At 42.3% G+C, this 13567-nt stretch overlaps 1 protein-coding gene across 1 annotated transcript in view; it reads left to right on the top strand.

Annotated features, from left to right (window-relative positions):
• Positions 1-3648: 3648 nt before the first annotated feature.
• Positions 3649-13567, top strand: part of STK17A (serine/threonine kinase 17a) — a 28447-nt gene continuing 18528 nt past the window's right edge. The window contains exons 1-2 of the mRNA XM_056337051.1: positions 3649-3985; positions 11707-11919. Of these exons, the coding sequence (XP_056193026.1) occupies positions 3810-3985; positions 11707-11919 (389 nt within the window). The 5' untranslated portion in view covers positions 3649-3809. The remainder of the gene's footprint in view (positions 3986-11706; positions 11920-13567) is intronic.

Raw genomic sequence — 13567 nt, 5'->3', positions numbered from 1 at the left:
AAAAAAAAATTTTGTCACTGCAGCGTGACGCTGAAAATCTGTTCAGTCAATTTCAAAATGGATCACAGACAGCAGTTGAAGAACTATTGTTGAGTGTGATTTCTTAGTGCTGGTTTTCCAGAATCAAATCAGCATACAAAAATAAATTGCACATGCTCCTGTTTTTCTGCTTTAAGCACTTAATATGCTTCAGTCTGTAGACAAAGCAGTATAGGTACCCACCCACCATGCCACATGGAGTCATCTTATTTAGATAACAGCTTTTCAGGAATGCAGCTGGGGCAGCACTGGAATCTGTTTAGGAGCTTTGTACAAGCTGTGATTTTACTTCAGTACCTCTTAGGTATGTCTTAGTATTAAATCCAGTCAGTGACTTTTTAAGAATGACTGAGATTAGCGATACAGATTACTATATAAGGTTATACTTACGATGCGTGAGGATACATTTACTGACAGCTTTGGCATCTTTGGCGATTGAATATAAACCTCCGTGCTTTAGGAATGCAAGTTAACAGCTTTAGTGACTCGTGCATTGATTAACAGAACTGGGACCTCACTGTTTAACCCCTACTCTTATGGTATATGAGGCACACAACATGGGTTTTGAACAACACGATTGTGCTTCAGCTACATCTTTTAGTTCTCTTAATTAATGTACAGACCGAAACAGGTTATCTTTATGCTCTGGACACAGACATAAAGTAAGTAGCAATGCACTCTGGATTTTGTAAAGTATATTCTGCCTAATTTGTGAAAGCTAAATCAAGGTGTGGGACCACCAGTGCACTGCAGAGAAGCTGTTAAGCTGATCTGAGGACCATCCAATATATTGTGGGGGGACCCATGTGACGTGTTTTACAACTGGTAGATTAATGTTATCATATATGTAAAACTCATATTCAAGTGGAAAATTCCGCAAAGTATGAACCTGTGAAAGTATTTGGAAAGGTTACTCTTAGATCCTCTGAGCACAAGTTTATTTATCTGTCCAGGAAATGATGAAATCAAACCCTGTGAGCGTAAAAGAGGAATACATATTATTGCAACATGAGCAGCAGTTTTTATTAAATCTCTCACAAATATAATTCAGCGAAGCTGGCAGTAATGATGCCTAGTGCTGCCACTTAGTGGAGCTGTGCTTACTTAGAGAAGTGAAGATTAGTAACACTTTTTTGTTGCAGCTGGTAAGAAACCTCAGTTTGTACGAAAGTGTAACACAGGACTGGTTTTCAGTGGCACTGAGTACATGGAGGTCTTGTATAAGTGCCTTTACATGATGACAAGAAGCATTTTGAGGAATACAGGAGTGAAACACCTCAGTGAGCAATGTGTACTTTTCCTGATACCTCATACATAAAACAATAACACCGAGAAATAAGTAGTTCATCAGTGCAAAACAACTAACTTCATACGGAACTTCAGCAGCCTGCAGAAATTCTACCCATGGAAGATCATGTTTTTCTATTATGATGGAAGTTGAAAGGACGAATTTAGCACCTGAAAAACAACCCTAAATTATGTGTGCCGGGCTATGAATGGTTAGCTTTCACATTTCTGTTATAAATAGACCATGGTGGTGATGATGCTGCTGATGATGATTTTGGATAACTCTTCCATCATGTACAAGTTGCCTGAGTACACTCATATGGGGAAGGGGAACATCCTGTGAGAATCAAGCTAGAGTCAGACTGATAGATAACTGAGCAAAGCTTATGTCCCCGTGCAACGTTTGATCCACCTCTTCACGGCAGAATAGAAATGACTCACTCACACCAGTGCATGCAGGCATAAATTGAAAAGGACATCCTTTTAAAGAGAATACCTGTGGTGGTATCTTCCACCTCACCTCCTGCTTCTTAGATTGCAGGCCAAACACAGCTCATGAGAATGGATTCCTTGAATGCTACTGACAGAAAATAAAAAAAAAAATGTATTGAAATATAAAAGAGTTAGTTATCTGTACAAGCAGATCATGTTTGTTATGCCATGTAAGTGCAATTGAGCATATAACAGCTAATAATATTTCAGTGGTTGAAGCCAAATATCCACATAACAGGGAAAAAGCATATGTATTTTATCAGTAGGTAACGTATGAGAGTAACCAGCCTAGGTATGTCTGTGAGCTTCTCTAAATAAATCAAGCATTGTTCATATCCACACATTTCTCCCTGTGTGGATAGCACATACAAGCTTATGCTGCAGTGTTTAAGACCGTGCTGTTTTAGTGCATAATGAGTCATAAAGGTTATGTTTATCCTTTCTACAGGGAAAACTTAAATACAGCACGTATCAGCTCCATAATATTTGGTATAACTAGGTGAAGCATAGTCTGCTTTATGGCTAGTGCATTATAAAGTGGTAAAAGATTTTCAGTCGGTTTTCAAGACAGTAAAGCACAATTTTCTTCTTAAGATATGACCTGTTTTTCAGGCAACAACATTTTCTCTGTAGTACATGCCTCTGATACGTGTTTTCAGATGTAACAATTTCTTATCCCCTGTTAAATCCAAATATTATTGTTCAGCAGTAACACTCTGGCCCTGCTACAACTTAAGTGATGTTCTGAGTGGAAAGCACATTGATACCGTAGGTCTTGAACTCTCCATCACTCTATATGCTGGTTCTGGAATTTCTTCCTAAACTATTCATTTCTGCAAATTGGATTTGGCATTAAGCAAACCAGAGAATTCCAGAAAAATGCCTCATCAGAATCATTCTCCCGTCCCTGATCAACGACCCAGGTCTGGGCTGAATCCTCTCCCGTGTGTTGACCTGTTTCTGCATTAGTCTCTTCTCCTCTGTGCTCTGGGAATTGGCAGGCAACGTCAAAGAGAATCTGTGCTCTCAATGGAGACAAATTCCGCAGCACTGCCTTGATAAGCCACACAGAATAGGTCCCTGAAAGACCTACATTCAGCAAGCTGGATGGTGAAGGGCTGGTGAAGCGAGTGGAGCACAGCCGTTTCTCTAGGCCTCAGTTACGCTCACGCAAAATCCCTGGGACCATTTCCACGGGCCTGGATGGCCGGGAGGCAGTTCCTGCACACCTTGCACAGTCACCTGAAGCTCGTGGAGGAGCACGGAGGAGAGCAGCTAAGCCCCAGCCGTGGGGAAAGGTTTAATTTGGGCTTGTGCCTTAGCCACCGCAGGGGCCCAGGTTTCATTTGGTGGGCTCAGGTGTTATTTGTCCCCTTCGGGGCTGCCGCTGCCCCTTTTGTCCTCGGCTTCTGGCGCCCCGGTGCCCGCAGCGGCGGCCCGCGCCCTGCCCCCCCGCAGGGCCCGCCCCCACGGCCGGCTCCGCCGCTTCTCCTCAGGCTTCGCGCCTCCGGCCCGCGGCGCCCCCAGGACACCGGCGCGGGGAGGGCCTGGGCGGCGCCGGCAGGACGGCGGGAGGGGACGGTGGTGCCTCGCCAGCCACAGCGCGTCACGCCGGCGCCCCCACCCCCTTCGCCGTTAATTATCGTTAATACTGACACCTGGTCACTTTGCGGGAGGGCTCGCCCGCCTGCCCCCCCATATCCCGCCCTGCTCCCGGCGGCCGCCGGCAGGTGGCGCCGCCCAACCGTCCCGCGGCGCCGCGCGCCGCCCCGCCCCTCGCCACCGCCCAGGTGAGGCGTTACAGGGGGCGGGGCGCCGTCCCCGTCCCCTCCCCCTCCCCGCGCCGCCCGCCTCGTGCTGCCCGCCGCGCTCCTCGAGCCGCGGCTGCCAGTTCCGCGCGGAGCCCGAGGGGAGCCCGGCCCGGCGAGAGGCAGGGCGGGAGCGGGGGGCAGGAGGGCGTCCCTCCCGCTGAGAGCGAGAAGCCCCGCGCCATGAGCCCCGAGGAGAAGCCGCCGCCCAGCCGCTCCCGCGGTGACCGGCCGTCACCTCAGCCCGCTCCCGGGCGAGGCCGGCGGCGAGGCGGCTTCCTGACGGAGATCCGCACGCCTATCCGCACCGAGCCCTTCCAGGAGCGGTACAGCCTCAGCCCCGGCAGGGAGCTCGGCAGGTGGGCGCGCTGCGGGCGCCGTGAGGGAGGGGGGCGGCCGGCGCTGGAGGGGTGTCCCCGGGCGCCCCGGCCCGTTGTGTGTCCCTCGGCCCCCCCGCCGGCTCGACTCGCCCGAAGCGGCGGGTGCGGAGCGTGTGCCCGCGGGGAGCCGGTGCCTTCCCCCTGCGCCGCCTCTCCTCTCCCGCTGCCCCGTGAGCGGCGGCCGCCGCGGCGTTGTCACCTGCTGCCCCGCTTGGGCGGGATGAGGTGGTCGCGGAAGGGGAGGGGAGCGGGGGTCGCTGCCCCGTCGGTGCTTGGAGCCGCGGTTAGCGGCAGCCTTCGCCGGGCGGGCCGGGCGCTGGGGGCCGCGGGCAGCGCGCCGTGCCCCGGCTGCGGCCCCTCCTGCCGAGCAAGGCGTCCCCCGCCCTGGGGGCTGCCTGGCAGGGCGCCGCTCTTCCCGGGGAGCCGGCGTGGAGTCGCACTGCTCTAGCTTCCCAAAAGCTTCCCTTCTCAGACTTTTTTTTTTTCCCTTGAGCTTTGTAAGCTGTGATATGGAGAGGAAAAACAAGTCTAGAGGAGACTGGTAGCATATGCTTGGGAATAATGTAATGGTGGGACTCTTCAAAGAATTGAAAAGCTGGTTAAAAAACTTGCTGTTATAAGTGATTCCACAGGTGAGGTTTAATCAGTGTATAATATCAACACCTGGCCAATCGCAAGCAAGGTTGGAGGCAGAAAGTCTCATCATTATAAGGTTTTTGCATCTCAGGAACTACTTACATGGAATTTCAGCACCTCTAAACCAGTATTTTTGTCTGAAATTCTGTCATTTTGTATAAAAAGAATGACAGTATTCCAACTCACAGTCATATCTGCTTTAAAGAGTATTCAAACAAAAAAAAGCTTAGATTAATTACCACAGTATATATGGCAAGGTACGCTCTTTATTTTATGTTCTTTTGCAAGTTATGCTAGCTGGCTGCGTAGTTTGGTTTATACAGCAGTAAAAGCAACCCCTTTGGAGCTAAAAAGGAGTTTCAGAGCAAATGTAGCTGCTGTAAATAGCTCCCAACAAATTTTGAGGTTGCCTAGGAGTCAGCTTCATGCTCACTTGCTAACTCTGGTGTACTAACAGAATGAAACCTGTTTAAACATAGTGGCCAAAAGCATTCATGTGGGAAGCAGATAGAAGAAACATCCCATAAAGTGAGAAAGTTGGGGGGTCTTTTAGCATGGTGTTACCACAATGTCCATGGCACAGAAACTGAAGCTAACTAAATGCAGGCTACAAAACAGCCTAAATTCTAAGCAGTGGTCAAGAAAAGGTGCAGGAGCAGCTACACCTGTGCTGGTTGTCCTGGTACCAGTGCTGCTCTGGTGTTTTCATTTGAAGATCAGATGACTTTTCAGAAAAAAATCTGCAGTTCTGCCATGGAGCAAGACCTTTTAGAGCTGGGTGATATTAATTGGCCTAATTGGAAAATAGATCAGATGAAAGTTCCTTCTGACACACCAAAGTACAACTGAAACGATTAGCTTTGCACCGTGAACAAGAGCTAAGTACAGCAGCAAGTCTGCAGCTGAAACAAGTAAATCTCAGCATGAGTTTTTGTGTGGAGTCGTTTTTGACCAAAACTGCACTCAAAGATGACCTTCACATGAAGGTTGCGATTTTGCACCTGTAGACGTGTTAAAATTAGTTACGTGGCTGTTCTGTTTGCCTTGGTTTAATGCAACAGTTGCACATATTTTGGTTCAGGCTACCTTTTCCTCTCCTCAATTCACAATTTTTTTTTCACTGTCTTCTCTCTTAGAATATAGAAATCTATACATTTTAATGTATGTGCTTTGGTTTTTATTCAGCAATTTTGAATGCTTTTTTACTACATTTTGATTAAAAAAAAGTGGATACTTCAGCTCAAGTACTCCCATTGAAGACAGTTTCTTGCTACCTCATTGTAAACAAAGCATAGGTGGTAAATGGAAAGTCTCTCTGCTGCTTGTAACTGTCTCTGTTTTATTGATAATGTATGCATAGCATATTTCACTTTTATGTGTTCATAAAATGTGTAAGTCTCTACTTGTGGTTAGAGTTTATCTTTACAAAGGACTTGCACAAATTAGCACCCAGGTGTGACAAGTTTTTGACTCACATGAAAAGCACTCCTTGTGCATACAACATAGTCTATTTTAATTCTAATTTGGTGGCTGGATTTGCTCACAAAAAATGTTTATATGCTCTGTATTCATCCCTCCATCCCATTTCCCAGAATTAAGGATAGAGGTTTTGAGAATAACAATGCTTACATGAATTGTGTTTAAAACTGACAGCGGGGAGAGAAAAGAAAGATGTAGCACCCTTGCTGAGAGCAGGGCTGCTGCGTGAGCTCAGCGGGTTCCTGTGCTCTTTGGCCTCCAGTCCAGTCAGTCAGCACATGTATGTTGAACTCGCCGTGGCACCTGGGGCCTCGGTCTTTCTGTTCCCTTGTCACCTATATGTAGAGGAGGTGGGAAGAAGGGGGAAGATGGAAAATGTTAATTAAGGCTTTGTAGTCATAGCAATTCAGGGAAGGGAGGTACCTACCGAGGCTGCTGCCCCTCACGGCATGCTAGGGAGCGAAGCGTTGCTGACAGTCGCAGATGGGCAATGTCACTGGAGGGACTTGGGTGCAAACCCATAGGAAATCGGGCTTCGTTAGTTCTCATGGGGGAAAAAACTGCTTTGAGAATGTACAGCTTATGTGCTTCAAAAGGCTGCTGCCTTATTCAGTATGGTTGAACAGGCATTTGTAAGTCTATGGAAATACAGCTGCTAGGAAAAACAGGTTAATTTAGGAAAAGTGCCCAAAACTTGGTTGTAATGGCTACTCTGGAAAGGAAATTATTTTAAGTTGCTTCGAATGACATGGAAGTGGCAGGGGTTTTAAATTAAATGGTCTAATAAATGAAATTTTGGGCCAGTCTTCACAGCCTTATTAATTTTACTGTCCCAAAATCAGAATATCCTCACACAGATCTTCATCACCGTGATGTTTAAACTCAAACTCACCTCTGATAGATGTTTTGAGGGTGCCACTGCTCATCAGCTTGCTCAGCCTTCAGTGTCTAGACAGTGCTGGCTTGGAGTTAGGTTAGTTTGAAGTAGTGTAACCTTTGCAGAGGACAAGATGCTAACTCTTCTTCCCCTGACTATTTGCACCTAAGCCATAACTGTACTGTAAAATGGGGAACAATGTCTTTTGTATTACCTGGAGCTTCTTTAAAAGAGTCTAGTGTAATTGTATTTAGTTGCTTTGCTCTTTTCCTCAACAAAAAACTCCTGACTGATTGCACACAAAATACCACTAGGCTAGTAGTTAAATCTTCAGCTCATTGATAGAGTATTGCACTTTTTTAATATAAAACAACCTATGTACATCATTTGTGTACAGAAAATAATACTCCTGATTCTAGAGCTCACTTGCAGGAAGGCATAAATGACTGGCCTTTCTTCTCACTGGAAAGTAACAGTCGCCTTAAAGGATTGCTCTAAATTCCCCCCTGCCCCCCTCCCCCAACTCTGGCATGAGCTTGATTTTCTTGGGTAGCTTTCAGTAACATGCACCTTAGTGGTACATGACACTTGTACAAATTTGTGCATCAGTAAGAATGCATATGCTGTCACACCTATGTCCTCAGCTGCTCTCTGCAGTACCACAGCTAGGGTGAAACAGTTGTAGAACTAAATAAAAGTGGAAAAGAGGTGAAAATGAAAAATTGTACGCAGGTGTTTCCACCCTTTGAGAAAAAATTTATGTGAATACATTATTCATGAACGTCAGAAATGGAATCCCCAGACCTTGTTGTGGAAATCAAAAATTGTAGAGAAAATGCCCATACTTTAGAAAAAAAATATTATATAAGTTATGTAATAAATTGCATATAGTTTTGTGGATCCCAGAAAAGTTTCCTGAACCTTATAAAAAGTAATCCTCACAGGAATTGCTATTATTCCTGCATTTGTTATAGTGACACTGTTTTATAGGTCACTTTATAAATGATCATTAATGTAAGGTTAGTTCTCTGTTCTTCTGAGCTTATGACAACCAAAATTAACTGGTGTGACATAAAGGCTCCTGCTTATCTGATTTGACATTTGATTTGTGATTTGAGGCTTTTCCTTTAAGCCATAATGTATGCCAGATGAAACAATGCTAATTCTGTTGGCAACCTGAAAAGATGACATTGAGCTGCTTTGTAATCAGATATGATTTATCTTAAATCATAATTCTTGAATGAGACTCTTGTGAGGACTGAGAACTACTTCTAGTTTCCTATTCACGTCTCCCTTCAAAGCATTTTTCTTTGTGTTGGGGTGACTGGTAGTTAGTTTTCAATTTTGGAAATGCGCATTAAGTTTTTCCTCTCAAAATTGCTCTTCCTTCAACACAGTGTCCTCACTGCTAGCTCTTCTCAGTACAGCTAAACTAGCAATGCTCTGATTAATACTATGTTCACTATTTAATAGATATTTTGTTTATAAGGAGTTCTGAAAAGCAAAGTGCATACTTCATAGGAAAGCTTTTTTATGTCTGCCTTATGTACTATTCTGTCTCTATCAAAAAGAAATTCTTTACAAATTTGTCTTTTGGCTTAACTATACAGTGGATGGTACCTTTGGATCTTAGCTCTGAAATTCTTAGATGTGAATCTGGATTGTTGCACAGTAATTAGCTCTACTAGTAATAAACATAAGGTTTGTCAAGTCTGATCTTTTTGGGGATTATATAGAGAAAAGATGAGTTCTAACAAGCAGTACTTATAATAGCTCTAATTATAGGTATAACCATAAAGCATCTGGGCAGGATTCTTGGTCTTAAACAACTAAGAATTAGTATTTGTCAGCCGGCTGAACTCCCATGTAACCTGTCCTTTTAGTTACGTCACCTATCAGGCTTCTGGCCAGCTCAGCTAAACAGGACATGCGTGGCCACACACGGTGGTGGCTCTTGCTGTTTCTTGCTGCCCCATGAATAGTTTTATTTCTATAGTGACTAATGTACAATGAATTGGGAACATTGGTACTCATTAGGCTAATTAACTTGCTTCCAGATAGATTTTTGTGTATAATTCAAAATGACCCAGTGCTTCTTGAAAGCTGTATTATACAGATTTCAAACTTTCCTAAACTGCTTTCTTTAGGTCCTTCACTGGTGCTAGAATTAAAACCTTTTGACTCTGTGCTAAGGTGACATTCAAGCGGAAGGAAACTGTGCATTCAGAGACTGTTTAAGGAAAACAGAAAAAGGCTGAACCCCAGGGTCTAGATTTTTGGTATAAAGGCTTAGTATCTACCAGGTATTAAAATAACTTGCTGTTAAAGGGCTTTTCTGTAAGTTTCTCGGTTTATTTTTATCTGTTAAGCTTTTTCTTATCAGCATAGATGCTAGGTCTTTTTCTTCTGCTGTTTTTGGTTTTGGTGCTAGAACCTTCAGCAAGGATTTGAATACTTTTCATAAATGCAGAGCTTTATATTGTACACAAGTCATACAGATGGATGTCTTCGATTGGAATAACTTAATCCTTTTCACTGTCTACACAATGAGGGTTACTCTCTGTTGTGGTTAGGATTGTAATACTGGAGGGATGTTTATCCTTGTATCTGCAACACTAATGTCATAAGCTTGCTAGTAATCTACCTAAAAGAAACACTGTCCTTGCAATATTTTGAGGATCAGGAGTGTTATTAGCGTGTTCCCATGCTTCCTGATGAGCTGTCTCTGCTACACACATTAAAACTTCAAAAACAGTTTTTGATAGATGAGTACCAGGTGCCTAGCAGGTTGTTAACCTTTTAGGTGTCTTATTCCTCCTGTGGTGTGCTGTGGTAGCTCTGTATCAATTACCACATTTCATAGTGATCTTTTGACACCTTCTCAGTGCTACAAAATCGTGTAATGTTATTTTCATGTATTTGCAAAACTATAATTTGTCCTAATGTGTATATTAGCAATTAAGAACTTTTGATGGTGGAACGGGTTCCCCAGAGAAGCTGTGGGTGCCCCATCCCTGGAAGTGTTGTCCCTGCCCATGGCAGGGGCTTGGAAATAGTTGATCTTTAAGGTCCCTTCCAACCCAAACCATTCAATGATTCTCGCAAAAAAAATGGATTCAAGACGTTGAAAGCATATTCTGTTTGTCTGCCTTCATAGACATATAGGCTGTGCTCCGATTTAGTCTTAATACATGCTGTGCTGTAGATAATGTGTGCTTGTGCAAAATACGATTCCTAGAGGAACAGCTGTGGCTGTATCAGTGGTTACAAGTCCAATTATTTTAAGCGAGATTGCCTAGCAAATACCCACTTTGTGGGTGCTTATTTGACTTAATTCATTTAGACTGGGTAATTTTGAAACAAATACCTATTAAAAGCGAGCTGGCTAGAACTTCTTTCAGCAGTTACATTTCATGGATAGCAGTCTGCCAATAGGTTTGGAGCTGTGAGAGTGAAAACTGGCATGAGCTGGATTAGTTAATTCTGGGAACTTCAGCTTGTAGATAGGAGAGGCGAAACCCATGTAATTGTATTCCAAACCAGATGAGGACTTTTGTTTTGGTTTGGGCAACCCCATAATAAGTTAAGAATCAAAATAAAGATCTCCAAGCTACTCCTGCAGCTTTATAAGAAAATTTTTACATGTAAATAAAAAAGATAGTTTTGATGAACTTTGTACCTGTATGATAAGAACTAAAAAAAGATTGCTGTACTTCAAAGTATGAGAATTCGTCATTGCATTAGGTGACAGATACTATAAACCTTTTCAGTCTAAAAGTCAGTACTGTATGACTGGAGCTGAGCGGAGCAGGTGGTGTGGACTCTTGCAAGGAAGTTTAGAGCAGACACTTCAGTCCAAAATGCTGTGGGGGGAAGTCTTCTGACGTAAGCACTGCAGTGTGGTTTTAGCCAGGCTGCTGGCTTGGTGTAACTCATCAGTTGTGCATTTTGTCAGAAATGATGCTCATTAACGTGGGTTAAGCACAATGCTCCATTCTGCTCAGTGTGCATTTGTACTCACAGCATCATTGTCACAAAAAGTGTGTTAGGAAGCTTTATGTTGGTCAAGCTGCTTAATTATTTTTAAAATCATCCAAGTTCCTTGCTTATATAGTGAGACAAAGAGTAAGGGATTTTGAGAACTGTTAAACAGTCAGAAAACTTTGGCTATTATCATTTGAGACATGTAATGGTGAAAATACACAGCAGAGTCTGGCTATTGCATGGCAAATGGAGCAGGATTTTCAGCGGTTATTGACTAATAGTGCTGGTGGTTGTTGCCTTAAATCTGGTGGGATACTTTGGGAAACAGTAACTGGGTTATTGTGATGTAGTCATAGAAAGTTAGTCATAGTCATAAATTGTCTATTTGTACGCTTTGTTTTTGCCAGCTTTTTTAATGAGAGGTTTGAGGATACCTTAATCTTGCAAACTGGCACAGCTTGTTTATTATATATTTTTGAAATCCAAGTTCTTTCAATTGATAGCGTTTTATTCCTTTTTCACACAGTTTAAATTACATTGAGCTGTGCTGGTCTTTTAAGTGTGGGGATTATCACTCAGCAAGGCATCTTTCTAAATTTAGAACATATTTTAAATGTATCCATTAATAGTGATTTAGTTCGTTTCCTGAAATGTTAATTCATAAGGGCAATACTAAAGTTGTCACTAAGGGACTTAATTCTATTTTTAAATTCTTTAATTTCAGAGGAAAATTTGCAGTGGTGAAGAAGTGTATCCAGAAAGACACTGAAAAAGAGTTTGCAGCAAAATTCATGAGAAAAAGAAGAAAGGGCCAAGACTGTCGGATGGAAATAATCCACGAAATTGCAGTCCTTGAGCTGGCACAATGCAACCTTTGGGTCATTAACTTGCACGAAGTTTATGAAACTGCAACAGAGATGATTCTAGTCCTGGAATAGTAAGTAGTAGTAATAATTCCTGAATAACCTTGTGCAATATTCGCTTAAAACTAATAATGTAAAAATACTGTGTATCAATATGAATAGTGTGAAAAGATTTTATTGCTTTCCTGTTAGACTTGCTTGAGTTCAAAAAGAATTGCTAAGAAAAGCAGTATTCCAAGAAGTTACATGCAGTCTTTTAACTACTGCAGGTTATAATAAATTTCTCCAATTATGTATTATCTTTCAAAACTGAACTCTAATTTACGTAGCTAAAAAAATTTTAGTGAAATATGGACTGTGTACACTCCCTACTTGTAAAAGAGGAAGAGGAAAGAAGCAGTGAGTATCTGTTCAAAAACTGAAGTTTATTTCATTGACGGTGACAAAGATAGGGTGAAATCTGGGGGTGTTTTACCAGTTATGAAAAAGTAATATTTTTGTTAAAAAGAAACTATCAAAACCCCTATGACCTGCAATGAAAAACCCTCTAAATCATTATCTTTTGGGGGAAGAAAAAGGAGGAGGATTCAGACCTAGAATAGTTTTTCAAATGACGTTTAACTTGTGACTCTACATTTGTCTGCGTGGGTTTCCCCAGTTGAGTTTGTCCAGACAGGCATTTCTGCAGCTGTTGTGACTGTTCATCTAATCCGCTAGTGACTTAGATATTTGACATCTAGGTTCCAAGAGGCAGACAAATGCTTGTTGATGTTGAACTCTGTTAAGATCCTGTTTTAGCTGTATGGATTTAAAATAATTAGGAGGGGAAAAGTGAAGCTCAGTAGTTCAGAATTTACTTAACCTGTCTGCTAACATAAATCTAGTTTGTACCTTGCTTTTGGTAACAAAAAGAAATGGTGAGAAATCATGTGTCCCAATCTGATCTTGTTTAGAAATCAAAAAAACTGTTTTTAAAGCTCAGTGAAATGGAATGAGACACTGTCTGCTAAGGCAAACTTCCTTCTAGAATACATTTTTTTGTAAACATGATTGTGCCCTTATGGAATCCATGGTTTATGAAATATTCAAGTATCTGTTATACTGCAAAGGTGTGACAGCTTCTGGATTTTAACTGCTGTTACTGGAGACTTGTAAATACATGCTTTAAACACTAGCAGCACAAACTTAACTAGAATACAGTTTAGATTTCTGGATCCCATAGGGCTACAGGAGTGGTGGAATCCAAAGTTTGGTATGAGCAATGGGTTTTGTGATCATTTTAATGTAAAATTGCTAGTTTTCTTTTAAAACTCAATTATCTTCCAATTGCAAAACATTTTAATCCAAAGTATTAACTAGGTTGTTAAGTAATTAACAACATTATTGTTTTTATATGCATCAAACAGTCATACCTTGCTCCAGATAAATAGCTGTGTGTTAGAGTTGTAGATTACAAAAATAGTCTTTCCCTGACTTCAGCAAACGTGTCTGGATGCTGCTTTAATGTCAGCATGTTCCAGAGACATGTTGCAACAAAACAGGTATGAATATTAGTAAATTTCTGACATTCTATATGCAGAGGATGAAAGAACGTATCTAGACTGCAAGCTTCTCTAGGGCATTTCAGTTTCTATTAAGCTTGATGGTCTGTGTGGCAGATCTTTATCTTGGGAAGGAGAAAAACAATACCTAATTGTTGGCCACTGACTTTATCTGCTATGG

Source organism: Falco biarmicus, chromosome 4 (assembly GCF_023638135.1).
Source record: "Falco biarmicus isolate bFalBia1 chromosome 4, bFalBia1.pri, whole genome shotgun sequence".
Lineage (NCBI taxonomy): Eukaryota > Metazoa > Chordata > Aves > Falconiformes > Falconidae > Falco > Falco biarmicus.
The sequence above is the reverse complement of the archived record's forward strand: the minus strand, read 5'-3'. Positions and strand labels throughout refer to the sequence as shown.